Source organism: Perognathus longimembris, chromosome 28 (assembly GCF_023159225.1).
Source record: "Perognathus longimembris pacificus isolate PPM17 chromosome 28, ASM2315922v1, whole genome shotgun sequence".
Classification (NCBI taxonomy): Eukaryota; Metazoa; Chordata; class Mammalia; order Rodentia; family Heteromyidae; genus Perognathus; species Perognathus longimembris.
The window spans coordinates 107160161-107183813 of NC_063188.1; the positions used below are offsets into that span (position 1 = coordinate 107160161).

The window sequence follows — 23653 nt, forward strand, 5'->3', positions numbered from 1 at the left end:
TATGGTGGGCAGGAAGTAAAGGGGGAGGAAGCAGTCAAGGTCCCACTATCGCCTTCCAGGGAACACATCTCAGTAATTTAACTTCCCTACGTCCTAAAGGTCCTACCATGTCCCAAACTGTATCATAGGCGGGTGACCAAGCCTTAGTCTATAGGCTTTTGGGAAACAATAACCAAACCACAACATTCATTATGTTTAAAAAGGAGATAGTGATATGGTCTAGTAGATTTGAATCCCACTTCGAGTCTAGTTGAGTATGACTTGTAAGGAGAGGAAGAGCTAGAACGAACGGTAATGACATTAACTTTGAGCTTCAAACTGGATATTAGCAAATGAAAGTGTCTTTGGGTTCTGCTCAAAATGAGACTAATGAACAGGAAAAGAAGATCTAGCAGCTCATGACTGAAGGCAGTGATGGGGAAAATTTTTGTCTCTCCTTCTGAGTTGAAATTGCCCAATAAATACATAAGTGGAAGCTCATAGAATGCATAGTTGGATGGGGGAAAATGAAGAAGAAGAAATCTGAGAGTGCTTTTTAGATTTTGTCTTACAATCACATTCTACTGGCAAAGCCAGTAGAGAAAAAGACTCAAATTTGGAGAAAAGAAACTATATTCAATCAGTTTATCTCACACTTGTACCAATTAAAGGCTTGTGTGTGTTTAGATATTTCTTGGACTGCTATTCCTTTGCTTTTCTTTCTCCAGGCATAGAAGATTTTAAGCCTCAGCTGACCCCTCCCCCCATCTTACCCCCATTTATTCCACTCTCTTTGGATCTGGTCAAGTCTCAAAATTTTGCTAAGAGACCTGAGTTTTCATGAAGAAGATAGGAAAGGAGATACAAGCAAGAAGTTGGTCTCACCAACTTGCTCCTGAGGAAAGATGCTATGTGCTTGTATGCTTTTCCTCACCAGAGTTCCCTTATCTACTGTTCTTATTTTTAATGTTGTATTTAATATAACAGTGCTATGCAATCATAGGACAGTCTCTGCATGATTTTTTCACTTTGATAAATATTGTGTTATATGATTAGAGGCACATAGGCATTGAGCCTTTGTGTTCCTCCTCTAAGAGTATCTAGACATATCTTTTTTTTTTTACAGGAATAATACATCTTTTCAAACAGAATGTTTAGAACACAGCTCAAGAAGAGCTGGAAAGCTTGTATGTTTTCTATTTCAATCCACATAAAACACCACCATCTCTTTATCACACATGTGAAAATACTACAATAGCCAAAATTCCTTCATGAGAGAAATTCTTTGGGTAGAGTATTTGAGGCTGTAGTCTAAATATGTCTTAACTAAAGAAAATACAATAAAATATAATTCTGGTCTTCTTAGGTGATAGAAAAATTGGCAAATTTATTTCTGTAGAGGATCTGACAATACTTTAAGCTTTCTAGGACAAAAGGTCTCCGCTCAACTTTGCTATTATAGGGAGAAAGAACACTTACATCAAATGTGAATGAATGGTTCAGGTTTTTTTAATAAAATTATATTTATGGATTTTGAAGTTTCATGTGTCACACAATATTACTCATTGTTTCCAACTTTAAAAATCTGTAACCATGGAATGGTGGTGTAAACCTATAATCACAGTTCTTGGGAAGTTTAGGCAGGAGGATTAAGCCTGTGGCTAGCCTGGTCTACATACTAGTAAAAATCTGGTACAAACCTTGTTTCAATAAAAGCAAAGAAAAGTAAAAGCCTTTCTGAGCCCACAGGCTTACGAAAAATCTATGGAAACCTGCATCCCAGCCTTTTTAACTTGCCACCCTCTCTTTTAACCAGTTCATTTATTCTATAACATATAAATTCTTATGGGATTGTTTTGCTTACAGAGATACCATTTTCTTTGACAATGTATGAAATCATGAGGGAAAAGTTATTTTTTCTTAAAACCTGCAAATGCCCCAGGTAAGATTGCTAGGAAGTGTTCACATTTTTAGATAGCTTTTTCTCCATCTCTGTCCTGCAGCCAGCAATTCAGTAATAACAAACCCAAACACAGACATATTATTTCTTGCATTATTTTCCCAGCCCAGAAATCAATTGGACCCATCACAAGGGCATGTGTCCATGAGAAAACAAAAGGCAACTTTTACTATTAGTGCCCAAATGTAGCACTTCAGGATGCAAGCATATAGAAGGCACAGAGCCTGCCTAGATGGGGTATCTCCATGTTGATGTGGCTAGAATTGATTCTAAATGGTGACATTGTAACTCTCTCCCCAAAGTTCTCTAAAACCAAGTCTTTCCCTAGATTGTCACTCCTAGTCCACAGAAAGATTATAGTCATTGCCACTTTTTCCATTTGTAGGGTAATCTGAGGACCTATTTCTATATGGTCTTTGGAAATTCGGATATCCCACGAGTCCAGGTATGAGTTTCACATCTAGCTGTGAAGATGCCAGTTATATAAGGCTGTGACTAAAGTGGAATGACAGCCTTAAAGCCATGGGCTGTTATATAAAAAACTTCAGGCTCAGTAATTTACAAGTAATATGAACTTATTTTTCTGGAGGTTGGAAAATACATGATCAATGTCTGATGAATGATGTCCCAATTCTCGAAGACAACAATTCCTCCCCCTCCTCCTTCTCCTCCTCCCCCTCCTCCCTTCTTTTGTCCTCATTCTCAGCCTTGAACTCAGGGCCTGAACACTGTTCCTGAGCATTTTTGTTCAAGACTAGTGCTGTACCACTTGTGATACAGCACCACTTCTGGCTTTTTGGTAGTATATTGGAGGTAAGAGTCTCAAGGACTTTCTTGCCCAGGTTGGCTTCAAATCAGGATCTCTCAAATCTCAGCTGCCTGTGTAGTTAGGATTACAGATGTGAGTCCCTGGTACCCATTCGACAGTACTTTCTTAATGCCTTCTTACTTAGGAAAGGAGCCAATCCTTTCCATGCCTAATTAAAAATATTACACAACAAACATTATATCCACAACTATTCCTTTGCCTGCCATAGGATTGACCTAATTATCCATTTGCCTCCATTGTTGATCTTAAATACTCAATTAAGTTTGAAAATACCTCATTGGAATTTCTGTTTGGCTATCCATGGAAATATATATATATATATGTATATATATACACAAATAAATGAATATATTTATATATAATATGTATGCTATATAATTATTCATCATTTAATATTTTAGGTATTGCCTTTTGATCTCCCTTATTATAAAAAAATCAACATTTTAGTAATTCTGGAGGAAAAAATTCAGCCTTCAAATAAAGCAATGGAAATAGGAGTCTTAAAATGTTAGCTGAAAGCACATGGACCCTGAGGATTAACAGAGAGAAAAAGTTAGCATTCTGAACCTAAGGATCATGTGTTTTCACATTACAAGTCCGGATCATCAGTATTTTCAATAGTGTGAGCACATAGGCTTATGCTTTTATCCTACATTGGTCCACAGGAAGCTTTTCCTTTGTTAAATTAGGTCTCAGTAGCCTTTGAGACAGGATATGATGCAGGGGAAGGTGAATGAGTCACTTACCTGACTAGGTCGATGACCCTCTCCCTGGGTGCTGCACTGACTGGCTCATCATTAATCATTACAATCTGATCTCCTGGGATCAGCTTCCCTTCTGAGGGCCCCCCTGGGGACAAACAAGAGGGAAGAGTAGGTGAGACATCTCATTGGAAACTTCTTTCCATCATGACTCATCATGAACACACCATGTAAACCAAAACTCCAAACTAGCCGGCCACACCTAGTGTTCTTTGGACTAGTCTGAAGCCCAGTTATGGGCTTATTATGACCAGTAAAATCAAAATATTTGGGAATAAAGCTCAGGAATCTACATTTATCTAAAATTTCACAGGCCTGGTTTAGACTCAGACTTCAGATTCAGATTCAGTTTAACAAGCTTATGAATCACCTGCCAATCCTGTTCTCATGCAGGGGTGGAATTTGGGATAATTCATTTTACACAAGCTCACAGGGGCTACTCAAGCTGCTAGTCAACAGATTGTACTTCCATTATTGAACCTGTACAAGCAACTGTCTCCCAACAAGTAGACAATTAGTTGTGACCATGCCTTGCACCAATGCTGCAACAACTTGGACATGGCTATATTTGAATAAAATCCCATTTGCTACCACAAGTAGGCAGACAACACACTGAATCAGGTAGTTGGGAAGGATTTACAACACTTTGCCTTGGGTTAGATGTGGTTGAAGCAGAATCATAGATGTGTTTTAGGATTCTGGCAGGAAATGGGAGTAATTCTGTCATGAGCCTGAAAAGTAAGCTAAAGGAAGCCAAGCTAAATGTAATTGATAATGATGCAGAAGTCACTTGTGTGACGTCATCTGGCAGAGGGGTATGGTTGATTACATTCATAGTTTGGAGTATGTTTGGATATTGGTGTTTAAGTGTAATTACACAAAAAGTTTTCTTGTGGTATTTTGATCCAACATAGTCACAGAGTGTGACCTTATCTGCTATTGCTATTTGGTGAATATGTTCATGTTTAACAGAACATCCAGGCCCAAATGTGAGGGTCCAATAACTCTTGGATGACAAAGGGTGCTTTGGTCTTTCAGTTGGTTCTCAGAGGAGAGAGTAGGGAATTAATGTATGTCGAGCATTTGTATAGCAGGTAATTGAATAAACGCTTTGCCTAGTAACTAAACTGAGCACTGAAATTCCTTCCATATCATGATAGTACTGAGATTCACATGGGTGATAGAATTGGCATGAAGCTAGAATTAGGTCTTTTTAGGTTTGGAGAACCTTTCATGTTCAGAATGGCCAGTATGTCTTTTGTACTTGCACTAATATTCCAAACCTTGGATATTGCCAAGTTTCCCAACACACAAAGTTGCTTCTACATGAAACACCTGTCTTTATTTAAATAAAGCTGCCAAGATAATTATTTAAAGTAGTTTACATATCTAGATAGCTGCAATTACCTTCCAAGTATTGATCTACTACAGTGTGTTGCCATACTTTTCACTATACTTCCAGAGTTAATAGGTGAAAATATAATGTTATCTTCTCAATAATATCACAATTACTTTGTTTAGTAATTGAAATGGATACTTCATGTCCAGTAAGTAGAACTGAAGGCCACTCAGTTACTTATTATCCATCCCAAAGCATGCAAATGTGTTCCTCATGTTCTAGACTAAATTTGTCTTCTTTCTGTGGGGTATAAGGCAGGGAAACTAACATGTACTTATACCAGTAGTAGAAATTATTCATTTCAGAGAACTAAGAATTGAGATTCAGTATTTACACACAAAGAATGGAGAAAAGCACTTGAGAAATTTATTGGATTATGTGAAACTATGGAGAACTATTAGAAAAGTATGCAAGCAGCTACACCAGTTTATCCAACGTAGGGTTAAAATGCAGGGAAAATACAGAAAAATTCAAAGCAATTATTTTAAAAAGGAATATGAATGCTTCTGAGGAGAAAACCATTCTCAGTCCAATAGGACATATTCTTACATTTGATTTATACCTTTAAATTGAAATTTTCTTGTTTAATCAAGTGACTTCAACCAAGAATTCTGGAAGAAACACAAACCCTTCCAGAATACAAGGCAATGCCTCTTTAAGAGAATTGGCTCATTCTGTTTTCTGGGATGACTGAATTGTTTCTTATAGAAAATCTGGTCACAACCCTGAAATAACTTTGCAGTTGAGTAGAATTGTTCTGATGATAGCCACATTTATTTGACTGACATTTTTCATTCCAAAAAGTTAGGCAAAGTATTTTGACCCAGCTTTGCTTCTTTTCTACTCTTCTCAAAATTTTCTAATAGGCATTATTGTCTTCAAAGTAATGGTGGGTTGAGAGCAAGGAAAAAATGAAGTGTTAAGACAATATGAGAAAATGTAAAATCAGACACATACCTTCGAGAATTTCATAACCAGAGATTTAAAACTATTCAAATATTATATACAGTATGCCAAATATGATTCCATGCAGAAAAAAATGTACTCATGTACATAAGTAATATATTGCATATATGATACATAATGTCTGAATTTGTATATGCACAGAATCATGAATGCTCTCTGTGTCTATGTGAATGATGGTTCTCTTTCACAGAGTTCAGGTGACTGTTTTACTTTCTCATCTACACTGCCAGGTGACTGGCTTTACCTTCTCTGCTATATTACCACATTGTTCATATTTTTACAAGGCCTATGTGTTATAGTAAAAACAATAAATCTATTTTGAGCATAAAATTCTCAATTGCATCAAGCTTAACAGTCATGTAGAGAACTAAAATAATAATCCACATTGAATGAAATATAAAGCTCTGCAGAGCAAGAAGATGAGTGGTGAGACCTTGTTAGGAATGAAAACAAGACTTAACTCTTTTTAGCACAAGCTCAAAGTTGTTGATCATATTTGTGGTGCTTGCCTGGGGCATGTTGTGTCAAAATAATGCAAAATTATAAATTTAATCAACTTTGAAAATCAATTCCAGCACACTCGCTCACTTCTATTTCCCTTCATTGACAGACTCAGCTGGCCAAATATTTGAGAGTTCAATAATCATAATAAAGAACAGTTTGATCCCAAGCACTCCAATGGAAAAAAACCCAGAATTATGGGAAGAGAAGTATCTCTCTAAAACAATAATTTTGCACTACATGGCTGACATAGAGAAGTTACATCCCACAAGCAGGGATTTTGCAGGCAAGCTAACAATCCTAATAAGAAGCTGTGACAGATGCAAGCAGTCTGATGCTAGAATCTGGGACTTAAATATAGGATTTTATTACTGAATTCTGTCGCTGACTTGCAAAATCATGGAGATCAATGAAATACAGTTTTCTTTTTTTTCTGAAAAGAAACCTAAGTACCTTACACAATTACATAATAAATAACCAAAAGCATATTGTCTGCAGAGAAATTTCATCATAGTCTATTGTATTCAGCTGTGTTTATAAGTGGTTATCTGTATACTCTCATAGGAATGATTGAGATAAAGTCCATTATTTTATTATAGAATACAAAAGATTTGATCTGTATTGAATCAATCAGAATTTGCTAAGAACAAACCACCACAAAATGCAATAGGGGGTTCAATCATTGTTTCTACTTATGCTTGTCAGTCTTTGGTATGAGAAAAGCCTGGCCACCTGGGCGGTTCTGCTTCAAACTATAGGTCAGGCTGCAATAATCTCCAGGCTACCAATTGGCCAGGTGTTTAGTCATCTGGTCCAGTCCAATAGCAAAGGGGAGAGGAAAATACGGGCTATCTCTAGTGAGAAGGAAAAGAAGCACATATTTGTAAGAAAATTCAACTATCCCAATGAGCGAATTGTACTATAACCTAAACAGTACTTCTCAATATTTTTTTTCCTACAGAATTCGTCAAGTGATTACATATAGTGTAGTATCTGTCTCTGATAGTTTGCATTCATATATTCAGAAGTGGGTCATTTCCATCATTACAAATGATGGATCAGTATTTTCTCTGAGTCAAATGATATGACAGATTTGACAGTTTTAAACTGAGATTTAGGAGATATTCCTGTCTTTTTTTGGGGGGGCGGGGAGGAATCTATCCAGGTAGTAGAAAAATTCACCTAACCTTCAAAGGCTAGACAATTATGATAATGAAGAATCATCATTTTGGCAGTGTGACAATTCCATGAGATCAAATGGAGAAGGCATTGATCCTTACCTGGTGTTACTGAGCGAACAACCACGGGCTTTTCACTCCCTGCCACAAAACCAAATCCCAGCACAGGATCCCTCCTCATCTCCACCTTCCGAGGAGCTGGAGGGATGATTTGGCAGCTCTCAAATCGAGGGTCATCAAATGGGATAGCCTGTGTCATGTGACTGTGGAAAAGCACATGGGAGAAAAGAGGCATCAATGTAGGTATTGGGCCCTGGCCCTGCAATCATGTGTTCTCTAGTTTTGATGCACAGTCTCTGTCAGAGAGTGGGAAAGATCTAGGGAGATACATGGTTGCCTTCTTTCATGGGCTTCTTGTTGTTCCAAAACTCTTGGCCCAGCTCTGATTTAGGTCATTGTAGTGGCTAGTCTAACATGGAATGTATGTTCTGCAGATGTCTCCGTGGCTCACCCTGACTTCTACCTAGCCTTTGCATGAATATCACTTTCTTAATGAGAACCATTCCAAAATAGCTCCGATGGCACCAAACCCCTTTACTTTCTGCTCTCTTCCCATAGCTCTAATCATGAGCAAGTGTACTATAGAAACTATCTAGTTTTATGCTAGGTTTTGGAAAAAAAATTATATACCCAACGAGAGAAAAGAATTTAGTGTTTTTGTTTCCTTTTTTTGTTGTTTTATGGTACTGGAGACTGAACCCCAGGTGTCATAAATCATTCATGGGAGGCAAGTGCTCCTTCACTGAACTCTATTCCAAGCTCTAGAAAATTAGATATAGTCACTGATTTTTCTTAGGTCTCTGGAAATAGTATTGTGTGCATGATAAATTTTCAATAAATAATTGTACCAATAAATACTACGAAAATTATTTCTTCATGGAAAAGCTAGAACTGAGACGTGGTGCAACAGTCTCAGAGGGTGGTGGACATTAAGTAGGTAACATTTATAGCTTCTAGCAACAGTGAAATTGAAGTTACATGGATTATTTTAGTGGTAACAAATGCATTGTTCTTTCCAAGGAAGCCAAGATTTTAACTCTTGGCATTTACTTTCTGAAAAGAGTGTTCAGTGATTTACTTGATTTTTTCATTAATACTTCAGCTTCAGAAGACTTGTCAACAATCCAAACTTGAAAACTGTATAGAATTTAGAAATCTTCAAAATGCTATGGTGAATGAAAATAGGGATTACTACCTGAATTTTCCCAACAAGGAAATTGAGATTCAAAAAAACCCAAAACCCAAAAACCAAAAACACCAAACCATGGTTGATTTTCTGTGCACCAGTGGCTCATGCCTGTAATCGTAGCTACTCAGGAGGCTGAGATATGTTCAGTTCAAAGCCAGTCCAGGCAGGAAAATCTGTGAGACTCCTATCTTCTATTAACCACAACAAGCCAAAATTTGGAGCTGTGGCCCAAGTGGTAGAGTGTTATAATTTGAGTTTAAGCCCCAGCACCAGCAAAACCAAACGAACATGGCTTATTGTCGCTCACACTGCCTGGCTGACAGGCTAGAGAGTAGGTTTAAAGATCACTTCCCAGGTTGGGATGTGGCTCAAGTACCACCCTCCAACAAGAACCAGCTTCCCTAATTCAATGAAATCTTTATTCATGCATATTGTCTAAGGAAGTCTTCTTTTGGGGAAGAATGATCAATTTGAACACTAGGAATCTTCTTGAAGTAACATGAGTTGAGATTATGGAATTAATTCAATTTTTTCTCTTCAGTTTTCAATAATTAAAAGATGATGATTTAAATATACCTTGGATGATGCTATTGTACATTCCATATGGACAACATCTTGTCCAAATATAATAAAGAAAGACAAGGAAAAAGAACTTCATTGTCTTTCTGTGTAATGAATAAGAGTTTAAGAAGATTGATGAAAATTCTCTATGATCTATCCTTGAAGTGTATATCGCTATCTAGAAAATAGAAGTTTAAAACCCCTTTTAAACAAGAAGGGAATACCTTTTAAATTTAGTTTCAAGTGCTCTGGAATGCTGTGCCAAAGAGAATTAACATGTTTTGTGCCATGTGAAACACTCATCTGTTACCTTATTTTTATTAGTTTTTTTCTATGCTGAGGATAAAATTTAGGGTCTTGTGAATTCTAGAAAGCACTTCACCACTGAGCTACACCCCCACCACCTAGTTAACTTTTCTTTATCCTTGTAAACTGTCCTATGATGGGATCTGCTTGACTTCAAATACCTGTCTGTGAAAATGATGAGAGCAAAGTAACTAGGCACAGAAAAAGGTAGGTTGCAGTGTGGCTTCTAGATACTAGGAAGAGAGAACATGAGTGATCTTCCCCATAATCTCCTGCAGCAATCATTGCTAATGTAAATTAGAATGTGTAAGACATTCGCAGCTTGATTATCCACTTTTAACCACACAATAAAGTAACAGTATCTAATGTTTTCATGCATCATTCATTTAATAACTATTATATTATTATATAACACAAAATGACATTTATTAGACATTAATTTCATGTTAAGCATTGTTTGTTCTAAATGCTTTCCATATGTTAGCTAATTTTCCAAATCAACTCTACAATACAGTCATTTATTCATTTAGTCAATTTATTAAACACCCACTGGATTCTCTGTTCTGAGACTGTAAGAGGAAAGAACGCAGACAAAAACAAAATAAAACATTCACATTAGTGGTTAGAGACACAGAATAAACCAATCAATTCAAAAAACACGTGGTATATCAGGTTATGATAAATACTATGGAGAAAATTCACACAAGGAGGGAGGAGAGAGTGTTGCAGAGTGAGAAGTGATAGGAGATGCCGAGGAAACATCTCACAAGCAATACTCACATAAGGGCTATGTCAGTCTGAAGTAAGAGAGAGCCTGCTTAGCAACAGCTCAATGGTGGGTGGGGTGGGAGGTTTGTAGCAATGAGGAGGGCTGGAATGAGCAATGAGGGATGAGTGCAGATCACGTGGGGTCTTCGAAAAAGTTAGTTTTTTGTTGTAACTGAAACAGGAAGCTACCAGAAGATTTTGAATATGGGGAATGTGCCTTAGCTGGTATACTGACAGCAGAACAGAGGGACAACTGTAGAAGCAAGGGGAACATTTTAGGCCTCACTACCTCCATTCTGATGGGAGATCATAATGACTTAGACCAGGGTGAGAGTGACAGAAGTGGTAGAAACTGTCGGGCTTTTACTCTAATTGGAAGCTATTTCTCATAGAGCTGGAAACTTATGCTAGAAACTTGAACACTCCGTCTCTTTTTGTTCATCTGGAAAAATAATAACAATCACAATAATCTTGTAAGATTATGAAAAGTAAATGAATGAATAATGTAATGGACTTAGCAAAAATTCTAACACATGGTAAGCATTCAAAAAACAATTATCTTTTTTTCTCTAGAGATCAATGAATAAAAATTAGTTTCAGAAATTATATGTTCATTCAGTACTCAGATATAAGAACAACTCAACATTTCAAATATCCACAGTTCAACTCTCTTACTTAAATTTCTCAGAAATCCTAGGTAAGTGCTATGGCTTTCAATGAAAAAATATAAAATGCAATTATTCAAACAATACAAAATTATGATAATCACAACGCAATATTGTACCAGAGCAAAAAGAATCAAAGAAGGCACAGTAAAAATCCAAGTTCTCTAGTAACTGAATTACTTAGCCATGTTTCTTGACCATTGCATGGCTAATGAGTACAGAGTTGAAGAGTAAGCTAGAGTCATGGGAAAATAAAAAGCATTGATTATACTCTATAATAAAGGCTTCTACAGGTTTAAATCCTTTCTTCAAATGCTGATGGCCCCTATTTCAAAACAGTCTGATGGATCATATCACTTCATGGCTGTTTTCATGTCCAAAGAAGGTTAGAAAGACAACCAGATGTGTATTTTGTGGACATTACTTAGTCTAACATTTTAGACTTTATTTAACAACTTTTGAATTATCTTTGCTTTGCTTACATATTGAACATAACCTTCTGGTAGCATTATCATTGACTTGCTCAACCAGTTGTGGTTTCAGAATAAATGATCTAAAAATAATCAACCGCTGTCACCCTTCCAATATGAAAGAATCCATACAAAAGTGTTCTTCCATGAAGTATCTTGTTCTTTGTACTAACAAAAGCACTTTTTGGCCCTGAACTTGCAATATTTTTGTAAGGATGTTTGCATTCTTTTATAATGAGTGGAAAAAAAACAACATCTTTTTACCTGTTGAACATGCTTCAGTGAATGCTGATAGTGACAACAAGTAAAGACATATGCTAAATTAAACCTCTATGCTCTGCTCCATAGTTCTCCAACAAGCTCATATACATAAGCAAGGAATCTATGACCTGAAAATACAGATTAAATGAAGTAAAATGGAAAATGTATCTTCCATTAAGATGAATTAAGCAGTCTTTTGGTTTCTGACATATTTCATTTCCAATGCAACAATAGCAATCCTGCTGCATGACTCCCAAGAACCAAAGGAAAGGACTTTGTCTAAGCTATTAGACCCTATCTTCCTCAGCAGCAATAGAAGGTTGGTCCATTCAATGTATCACAAAGGATGACTGCCTATAAGAAAATATAACGTAAGAAAACCTAATATCCATGCTTCTGATAGAGACATTACAGCCAGCAAGATCCTTTCTGGCATATATGTGGGGTAAGAAGGTTCTAGAAGGAAGAACCAAATTTAGAATCATCACCTTTGGTGTGGGGGATTAAGCATTCTGAATAGGCGATGGTACACAGGTCACTTGAGTGGATAAGTCTGGAATTAAAAGGAATATAAACAAACTTCTGTGTCTAGTCTTGTCCTGAGAAGGTTATTATATGAAATGAACATCAAGGATGGTCAAGTGATAATTTCTCAAGAACATCAGGGATCAAAATCTGTTCCCCTTTCTGTCTTAGAAGAATTAGTTTGTGTAGGAAACGGAGCTCATCTTCCTTATCTCCCCAGGTTGTGATTTTGTCACCAGATGCCACCTTCCTTTCCAGTGCCTTCCACTTTATGTGTCTAAATGTCTCCATCTTTTTGACTGTTAATATTATATTGCACAATGCATGTCACATGTTTGATTCCATATATGACAAGGGAAAAAACACTTGTATGTTTAGGCATGAAGCATGTTCTCTGTCACTATCATCAAGGTACTATTTCCCCTTCAGCCTGTATTCATGAAAAATAAATAAGAGCCTAAACATCTATGAGAAGCTATGGTCAGCATAGCTGCCCAGGTCCCAGTCTAGATTAATCAGCTGAAGGAGGGGTAATAAGCAATGATTTTATTACACTGAATTTGGGAGATACTTGCTATGCATCAAAAACTCACATTATGCTTTCAATAGCATTTAAGAACCTTGAAATTCCTCACTCCAAAAGGAGTCTCACCCCTAACCCCATTTCTCACATCATTCACAATTAAGTATGTTACACTGCACAAACACCACAGAGATTTTCAAAAGAAATTTCTCCTCACCCTGGATAGCATGGTTGCCATGGAAACTACATGGTTTATTCTATATAGTGACCTGGAATGCTGGGAAAAAGTGAATTAACATCCCTGACTGTTTTTAGGTAATGGTAGCTATCAATGTAAAGGTCAGCAATTCTTAATCCTGATTAGGGCCTGGGGAAGGTCTGACAGGAAACACTTTGGCCAATGGTACTAAGCTAAGAAAAACAATGGTGCCTAAAACAAGAATTTAAATAAACAAAAATAAGCAAACAATGGATTGCTAAATTGAGGGGTTCCAAGTGAGAGAAGTTACAATACAAATTAGTACCCATAAATGTTTTCTAACAAGTCAAAACTACGATGATATACATGGAAAACATAGCACAGTGAAAATAATTTTGCTTTGTTCTCATTATTTCTGTCTCTTGGGTCTAAAGCAGTACATGCCTATTGTAATTCTTCAAGAAAGATGTGTTTACCAAGGTACAAAACAGAGGTTGATTGAAACTGACTTTGGTCCCTGAAAGTCTGGGAAACATTGAAGAAGGCAAGATAGAAGATGCCAGTGAGGTGGGAATGTCCGAGGAAATAGCTTGGTTAAGCATGGTACCAAGACTCATGGATGAAGTCCTCCCTCCCCCCCCCCCCCCCGCCCACACACAAAAGGGGTACTCCGTGAACCTCAGGGACTTGATATTCTTGGACCAAGGTTTCATAGCAGCATGCAATCAGGACTGAGACTTCCAAGGCCTTCTAGTATTTCTGTTCTGCAAAAGATTTCCTGAACTTCAGAATCTTCAACATAATTGAGCTGGGAATGTAGCCTAGTGGCAGAGGGCTTGCCTACCATGCATGAAGCCCTGGGTTCCATTCCTCAGCACCCCATATATAGAAAAAGCCGGAAGTGGCGCTGTGGCTCAAGTGGTAGAGTGCTAGCCTTGAGCAAAAAGAAGCCAGGCACAGTGCCAGACCCTGAGTTCAAGCCCCAGAACTGGCAAAAAAATATTCAACATCATTACTTTTGAATGGCCAAACCATCAGAACACAATGTATTGATATGGACAAGTACTCATGTACCTGGAACTACCTCTTGCTGTCACTTCCCCCTGATGCCACTTGCCTGTTTAAGTCTATGGGGATTCCATTCATGTTATAATGTGTGTGTTTTATAACAACTTCATTTTTTTGAGTAAGTCTTGGCAAGCCTTAGTCATCTGGGATCAAAAGAGCCAAAACAAATCCATCCATTGAAGATGAGTTGGATTTTTAAAACATAAATAACACCACATAATGGGTTTTCAACTCATATAACACAGAGAGCACATGCTTTTTACCTACATGAACATGCATATTGGAGGTTCAGGTGAACTTAACCTTCACTAATCAATTCCACAGGCCATGGTCAGTCAATACCTGCAACATGGCAGGAGAACTTAAAGATCTAAAACCATTTAGTGAAGCTCAGAAACTTACATAGTACTTGAAAGCCAGGAAAATTCAGAATGATTAACCTTTAAATCACAAATCGAGGAATTGGGCTGGATACTTTCAAAGGACTTTCAAATCAGAGCTTCTCTTAAATGGATAAAGTTCACTTCAGTTCGCTCCAAAATAATGTGCACATTTAATGTCAGCCAATAAAGATATCTCAAGTTCTTTGTAAATAATCTGACAATATTTATTAATTGTGCATAACAATATAAGGGAACAGTGAGCAAAAAAACCTCACAAGATATACAAGATATTAGAAACTATTATAAGATGATGGCTCACAGAATGATACATTACTAGCATAAGTACAAAGTCTATCATCATGGAGTAACAGTTTTGGCTGGAACAAAACAAGGCTTCCACTTTATAAGAATTCAATGAAACCTAAGGCAGCAGAGACCCTAATGCTATCACATTTGAACACTGTAGTTGATTTCCAAGCCAAACCATTAGAGTGGCTATGAACATTTTTTGTTTTATTTGGAGACCTTTATCTAATTATGACAATGAATGTACAGAGTTGTCTTTGATGGTAAACTAAGTATTATAGTAATGAGGGAAGAAAGTAATTACTGTTTCAAATTAACTTGGATTGTGATAAGAATGAGGGAAAAAGATGCTCAGATAAAACATGTGATAGTTTTATTGGTCATTCTGCAAATATGTACAGATGAAGACTATAATTTTCAAAAACTTGGAAATGGCTTTTTCTAATCTGTTTAAATTTTTTTTCTGATGATTTCCAGATGCTGATGGATCATTGGCTATAATCCTAGATCCTCAGTAGGCTGAGATATGAGGATTGTGGTAGGATGTCAGCCTGCCAAGACAGGAAAGTCCATGACCCTCTTATCTCCAATTAAAGAGTAGAAAGACAGAAGTGGACCTGTCACTGAAGTGTTAGAGCACCAGCTTTGAACAAAAAGGCTAAGGGGCAGCATGTTGGCCCAGAGTTCAAGCCCTGAGACATGCATATAAACAAAAAGAAAATCTTTGAGATGAAGCACTTTCATAGACTGTGAACTCATTTATTAAATACAAGAAAATGAAACATTTTCAAGTTGACAGACATCAAAGAAGATGGAAATTTTCCAGATGAATTTCATTTTAATTCATTGCATAGACAAGAGAGAAAAATAGTGATGAAGTGAACACTTCAACGCCCTGCTTTGTTCATTAGCTTCTTCATATATTTCTGTGGTTTCTTTGTATTTCCCCAATGACATTGATTAAAAATAGGTAAAGAAATAAAGTGATCTTTCAATTTTTATTCAATGAGGTGATAAAGCAGCATGTTTAAAAATAAATTAGCATCCTCAATCATTTAACTGTCATTTAAAATATTAAATAATTTTAAGACATCAGTGATGCTAAACTGTTTCAATGTGGTTAAATGTATACATCACATTAATTTCTTCTTGTGTTTTGTTGAGACTTTTTTCTGTTTGTTTATGTATAGGATCGTTCTATGTAGCCCAAGCTGGCCTTAATTAAAATCTTCCTGGCTAAAGCTCTTAAGGTTGGGGTTATAGGGCATGGGTCATCATGCCCAGTTCATTTCATATTAGTTTGACATCTGATTTTAATGTATTTTATACATTAATGTATATTATATAGATTTTATACATTGCGCTATATATAGATAACACACTATAAAATATATTTAGAATATATTACTTATTTTATATGGAGATATAGAAAATTTATTCAGAAAATACACACAGAAAAAATTTATTCAGAAAATATAAAGTCCTGCACACATGATGCAAAATTACGAGTACATTAATAATTATTTGAGGTTGTACACACTGAAAACATTTTCTTTAACAGTAGAATCAAGGTTAAACACACGAACATTTCTTATGAGCCACGTGGTTCCTGACTTATAAGAGCCCTTAAAGTGGTTTGCGTATTCAAACCTGATGGGCAGAATCACTGATCTACCAAAGTTTGCTCCAGCAAGATCTAGCTTTCCCATTTGAAAATATATAATGGCATTTTTAGACACTTAAAAATGAAAGTAGAATACTCACAGAAAATGTTGCATTTTCACCTCAATTGCCTAATCCTATCCCAGTAAGTGAAATGGAACGGAGTGGCCCAAGGTTTGAGAAACTAAGGGACAGACAGAGTGATTGTTCTTACACATGCTCTTGCTCTGAGCTCTGAAAGATTGAACCCTTTGGGGGTTGAAAATCCAATCACCCCAAACCTTTCTAAAGTGCCTACATCTGTTGTTCACAGTACATAAAGTATTGCCTGGATGGGCAGACTTTTCCTTCTTGATTGATTGCCTTCATTTTATTTTACTTTTGCAACTTGCAGGAAAGTACACTTCCAAATAACATTTGACAACAATGAGAAAAGCCTTTCTCAAATGTGTAAAAGTCATCACTTTAGGTTGAGCAAGGTAGAGTCTACTCAAACTTCCAAACAGTATTTGGGAGAAGAATTAAAGATGCAGATGGTCTTTTCTCCATCCCAAGTAGCTCGTATATATCCCTCTAATCTACTTGTAGTATTAGAAAAGTTCTATTATAATTATAAATTTGTTTATTTAAATGTAATTTAATTGTCAATGTGATACACAGAAGGGTTACTTACTTTTACACAAGTAAGGTAGTGAGTATATTTCTTGTCAAACTTGTTATCTCCTCCCTTGTTTTTCTCCCAACTTCCCTCCTCCCCAATCTCCCCCACCTTGAGTTGTATGGTTAATTTCCAACATATTGTCTTGTAAGTATTGCTGTTGAATTGGTTTGCCTTTTATCCTTTGTCTCTCCACTTTGATGTTCCCTTTCCCTTCCTGAATTCAGATAAACATATACACAATACCCAAGGTACCAAATTAAATACAGTGACAACAGAGGCTAAACCATAGGGAAGAAAAATGAAAGAAAAAGATAATTATACATAGTACATTACAAATAACAACAATGAAAAAATCACTTGTTTCCATATCTTGAAGTTCATGTATTTTTTGTGAATATAAACTAGAAATTCTAATTTAAGTCAAGAGTAAAAATCCTGAACTGATTTTGATCAGAGATATTTTTACAGAGTTAGTTTGTAATAAATGGATGCATCTGTATTTCACTAAATCTTTATTTATAAAAGTGGGTAGAATTCAGATTTGGCCTGTGAGCTATGATTTGCTGACTCTTGCACTAGAATATATAAGTTTAATAATTGTATATAATTTATATAAAATGTTGTATTAAAGTGATAAACTGATAAAAGTTTATCTTAATAACAAAAAACTACTGGTAGAAGTTAAAAAGACATTGGAAAAGAAATCATAGAGCCAAGATTTGATCTAACATTACTGTTTCAATTTCCATCTCATGATCACTTAACCTTTTCTGTATTAGAATAATCATTCCTAATCTGTACCTGGTGAATTCAGTTTCTTTAGACCTAGATCTATTTTACCAGGCAACTTTATATATGTTCTCTGTTTTGGGTTCTCTTTGTGTTTTTCTAATGTAATCCCTGTGTGCATGAAATTCAATTCACACATAAACACACCCACCCGCCCCCCCGCCCCCCACAAACACACCATTCCAGATTGGCTGTTAGACAACTTCATGAGGATCCCTGTCCTACACCATTATGACCCCTGTTGTATAGTTTTCTTTTGAGTGCCTGCCTCTTCCATGGAGCAACCAGAAGATGGGACTGAAAGACTTTGCCTTGTGCTGGCTTCCAGTGAAAATTAAGTGTAGTTTCTTTCATGATATTCATCCAAGATCAACAAATACATTTTCACTGAGAACATTTGCATTGATATCAGTTACTCAATTAATATTTTTTATAATATTCACCAAATTTACCTATACACCAACAGTTCTAAAAACTTAAAAAAACATATGCTTGTGAAATAAATATTTCTTTCTAGATGAAACAGATTTTCCAGATGAGACATTGTGCTCATACATTGACCATTATAGATCCATTTCTTTTTGTCTAATTTAAATAAAATGACATTTCTTTTTACTCAACTGAGATACCCTATCAGTCTCTCTGTTGAGATATTCATAGTAAACTTTTATATTTGGCCAATATCATCCAATAAATATACTCAAGAAACCTACTGTACAATATCTAAGGGAAAGAACATCACTAGGTTTGACAATTTGATGGAATCTTGGAAAATGCTTTTAGGTTTCAGAAAATTAAAGAATTTGTCTACCATTTTCCTTCACATTGGCAGAAATTGCCTTTTCAAAGTCCATCAGAATCAGTCTCTTTTGTTATTTTTAGTGGACTGAATTCATCTACCAGATATTCAAAACGAGTAGTCTATTAATATAAGCCTTCTGTGTGTCTGGTGCTTGGCATATGGTTGTGATTCAGACCAATAGGCTTATATGGTAATGCAGAGGTCTGTATATTACAGCCAATAGGCCAAATCAGAACTCTCCTCACCTTTATAAGCAAAGATTTATTTAAATATAGCTATGCCAATTTATTTATGAATTGTAGCTGCTTTCATACAACGGTGGTAGAGTTCACTATTTGCAACAGAAACCTTATAGTACTGGAGACATAAAATATTTACTATCTGGCACTTCACAATACAAATAAAATAGTACCCAAAGTGCCAGTCTAGTAGAAGGCCTTGTACAATAATAATTAAACATAAATGTATATCATATTGTTAGAGTGGTAATAATTATTTTAAAGTAAAATACACCCATATACTCAATGAGGGAGGGAAAGAATTCTTTTAACAAGATGAGGATGAAGGCCTTTATAAGATGCCAGAGAAGAGATCTAAATATTGTTCAGAATTGAGAACATCTGGAAAAATATCTGTGAGAACAATATCCCAGACAAAGGGAACAATGTCAGGTCACTGTTTTATTCATGCATTCACTCCTTTATTCGGAAAAGTTCTAATGAATATCCATCTATTTACTGCTTCTTGGTTCTGTAAATATGGGGACATATTACATTCGTTCTTGCCTTCATAAAATTCAGTCCAGTAGGGGGAAACAGAGATCTAGCAGGTGATCCCTTACACTAGGACTGGGGGCAGTCAATGGTATCGAATTACCATGATTGAAATGATTCTAGAAACTACCAGTTGGACACGGAAAGGAACAGCAAAGGAAGTAGTAAATATAGCCATGAAGACATAAAAAACTGACATTAAAGCAACTGTTAGGTGCTACTTGTTGAATAATAAAGGGGAGTTAGGAAAAGAGAGCAGAAGCAAGAAGAAATGATATTGCAGAAGAAAACTATGAACTATGTGAGAATGCTGTCCAATATCAGTCATATGCCTTTTATGCAAGCAAGAACCCAGACATAATGGAAAACTCAGACTAAAAACGACTACTTGTCTCGGAGCCAGTATACAATGAACTGAGTGCAAACATCATTAAATTCTTACTACATTACAGAAGACACAAAGTGGCATATCTTTGAAAGTAAGGTTCACAGATTTCTCTAAAGTTAAATTGAATATGTATCTGATTAATTTTCATTATAAATAAGTGTACTGTTGTTATGATTACAGTTCAAAGGACCATAAGGCTTAAACAGAATCCAGACTACTACATTTTTGTCTACTCCAGCTTCCAGCTATATGAAATAAAATGCAGTTAATCACAGTTCTATTAAGGCTTATGTAAATCAATGTTCAAAATAGATTCCATTAATTCATTTGTCTTTCAAGAACTCTGTTCTATTTCTCAAGCCAACTACTGAAAACCATTTCCACAATTAATCTTTTATCAACAATCGGTTTTCCACCCAGAGAGATTTTTGTCATCCTTAAACACAATGAATTTAGAGTCTGGAAAATGCTTATTGAGTGTGACTTGTGAATCTAGTTTTAGGATCTAAAAGGGCAAGATGTTTGTCAGTTTCCCTAAAGCTAGAAAATCCCTACCGCTAGATTAGTAATCAATTTTGTTAATTGAGTTCAGTTCAATGTTTTAAGGAGAAAACTTTTATGTTAATGACACCCTAATGTGAAGGAAGGAATAATAATCAAATCACTTCTTTGGGTTGATTGTGGTACTAGTCAGAGTTGATAGTTCCCTACCTCATTTCACACATCACCAACACCATATATGTATTACCCTGAAGTATTGAAGCTCAGAAAGGATACTTTAATAGTAAGACTCTTTGGCATGTACGTTGAATGAAAGGATATTTGAGCATCTTTGACCTTCTCCTTTCCTTTTCCATACTAAAGGAAAAGGGCAGTGGAAAATTTCCACAAGGTGAATTGAAGAAAGCAGAAATCTTTCCTAAAGCTAGGAATAAAACCTAAATATTACCTATTCTTACCTTCTGCAGCCCTTCTGCAGAAATGGCCATAAAGGAATTCTTTGACCTGCCATGTTTCATAGTAGGTTGTAAGATCCTTGTTCTAGAAGAATTTTTACTTTATACCTGAGAAGAAGGAATGCTACAGGGAGACAAAGAGGATTGTGAAAAGTAAAGCATCACTGGCTTTCTTGTCTCCATCTAGTAAGTTAGCTTACATGTAGCACCTTTTTCCACATAGCTATCCACGCTTCATCAAATCTAAGTAAATGACCAAATTGTTAGCTCGGCGTCGGTAGCTTATACCTGTAATCTTAGCTCTTCTGGTGGCTCAGATCTGAGGACCACAGTTTGAAGCCAGCCTGTACAGGAAAGACCATGAGACTCATCTCCAATAAACTACCCAGAAATGGTTGACGTGGTGCTGTAGTTCAAGTGGTAAAGTAGTGGTCTTGGAAAATTATTGTTCTTGAGCACAAAGAAGCTCAAGGACAGTTCCCAGGCCCTGAGTTCAAGCCCCTAGACAAGCAAAAAGAAAAAAAGAAAGCCACCAAAAACATAAACAAAAAACCGAATTGTTCTCCTTGGGGTTTTAGGTATTAATTTCTGAAGGCTGCTATGTCGTGTAAATATTTGACTAAATTAATTTTCAATTCTTTTATTAGCTTGTCTTTTCTTTTTCTGTTTAAAAAATTTTAATTTATTTATTGTCAAAGTGATGTGGAGAGGGGTTGCAGTTTCATATGTAAGGCAGTGAGTACCTTTCTTATCAAACTTGTTACCTCCTTCCTCATTTTCTCTTACTTTTTTCCCTTCTCTATTCTGCCCCCCCAGTTGTACAGTATGTTTACAGAATGTTGTCTTGTAAGTATTGCTGTTGCATTTGTTCACCTTTTACACTTTGTGTCTCCATTTTGATATTCCTCTTCCCTTTCCTAGATCCAATAAATGTATATACAATACACAGAGTACCAACATCAGTTTCAGTGACATCAGAGATAAAACTATGGTGAGGAAAGACAAAAGAAAACGGCAGAATTTCACACTGTACATTGAAAATAACAATGATAAGCCACATATTTAACCATAACTTGGAGCTCATTTCGCTTACCATCATCTTATCTGTTCAAATTACTAGCTATTGAGTTATTGTGATCTTCTTCTAGGACTTTCCTAAACATGCACTAATTTTCACCAATGAAGGAAACCATAGAATCTATCTTTGTTTGAATTTGGCTCACTTCACTTAATTTGATTTTTTCCCAAGTCTTCCCATTTCCTTATGAATGGGGCAATGCCATTCTTTCTGATGGAAGCATAGAATTCCATTATGCATATGTACAACATTTTCTTGATCCATTTGTCTACTGAGGGACATCTGGGTTGGTTCCATATTTTATCTATGGTAAATTGTGCTATGATGAACATAGTTGTGCTAGTAGCTTTAGTGTGGTCTTGCTTGTAATCCTTTGGGTAAATGCCCATAAGTGGGGTTGCTGGGTCATAGGGGAGCTCTATGTTTAGCCTTTGGAGGAACCTCTATACTGCTTTCCAGAGTGGTTGAACAAGTTTACATTCCCACCAAAGTGTAGTCGGGTTCCCTTTTGGCCACATCTCTGCCAGCATCTCTTGTTATTAGTCTTCTTGATAATGGCCATTCTTACTGGGTGAGGTGGATCTCAATGTTGTTTTGATTTGCATTTCTTTTACCACCTGTGATGTTGAACATTTCTTCATGTGCCTCTTGGCCATTCTCATTTCCTCTTCAGAGAGACTCTCTTTAAGTCTTTAGCCCACTTATTAATGGGGCAGTTATTTCTTTGAGGATTTGTTTTGGGGAAACTTAATTTTTGAGTATATTTTAGATATGAGGCCTTTGTCTGTTGTATGGCCAGTGAAGATCTCCCAATTTGAGGGCTTTCTATTTATCTTGCTAGCTATGTCTTTTGCCATGCAAAAGCTCTGCAGTTTGATGCAATCCCATTTGTCTAATATTTCTTTGATTTTTTTTTGTATTTCTGGTCCTTTATTAAGAAAGTTTCTACCTGTGCCAAGGAGCCCAAGTGTTTCTCCTATTCCTTCCTGAAATGTTTTCAGGCTATCTGCTTTTACCTTGAGGTCTTTGATTCATTTCTAATTGGTTCTGGTGCATGGTGATATATAAGTATCTAGCTTTAGTTTGTGACAGGTGTTTAACCAATTTTGCCAGCACCATTGGTTGGAGGGGCTATCTCTCTTCCATCATATTTTTTTAGCTCCTTTATCAAAGATTAAGTGGCTATGGTCTGCAGGTTCATTTCTGAGTCTTCAGTTCTATTCCATTGATTCTTAGGCCTGTTTTTGTGTGAATACCAAGCAGTTTTTATTACTATAGCTTTGTAATAGAGTTTGAGATTTGGTATTGATATTCCTTTAGCACTGTTCTTCCTGCTTAGGATTGTTTTTGCTACTCGAGGTCTTTTATCGCTACATATGAAATTTGGGATTGCTTCCTCTACTTCATTAAAGCATGGTGTTGGGATATTTATGGGTATTGCATTGAATTTGTAGAGAGCCAGTAGCAACAATGGCATTGTTGGTTTCGATGCCAGTAGTAGCATTGGCATAACAGTGATGACAGTCATGCAGAATGGGGTGAGTGACTGCAGGTATAGTGGCTCTTAGGGACCCTCTCAGTAGTGCAGATATCCCTGGGCCAGTTCAGGTGGCTTGCTGTGGCTGCAAGAGCTGTGGTAGCAGAAGCAGACTGGGTTGATGTGGCAAGCTGTTGTCTTTGGTGCCAG

General features: G+C 36.4%; 1 protein-coding gene across 2 annotated transcripts in view; it reads right to left on the reverse strand.

Moving 5' to 3' along the window:
• Nucleotides 1-23653, reverse strand: part of Frmpd4 (FERM and PDZ domain containing 4) — a 309408-nt gene that overhangs the window by 74656 nt on the left and 211099 nt on the right. For both annotated transcript variants that reach the window (XM_048335948.1, XM_048335949.1), the window contains 2 exons: nt 7676-7836; nt 3515-3617 (listed from right to left, as the gene is read on the reverse strand). In XM_048335948.1, coding sequence (XP_048191905.1) covers nt 3515-3617; nt 7676-7836 — 264 coding nt within the window. The remainder of the gene's footprint in view (nt 1-3514; nt 3618-7675; nt 7837-23653) is intronic.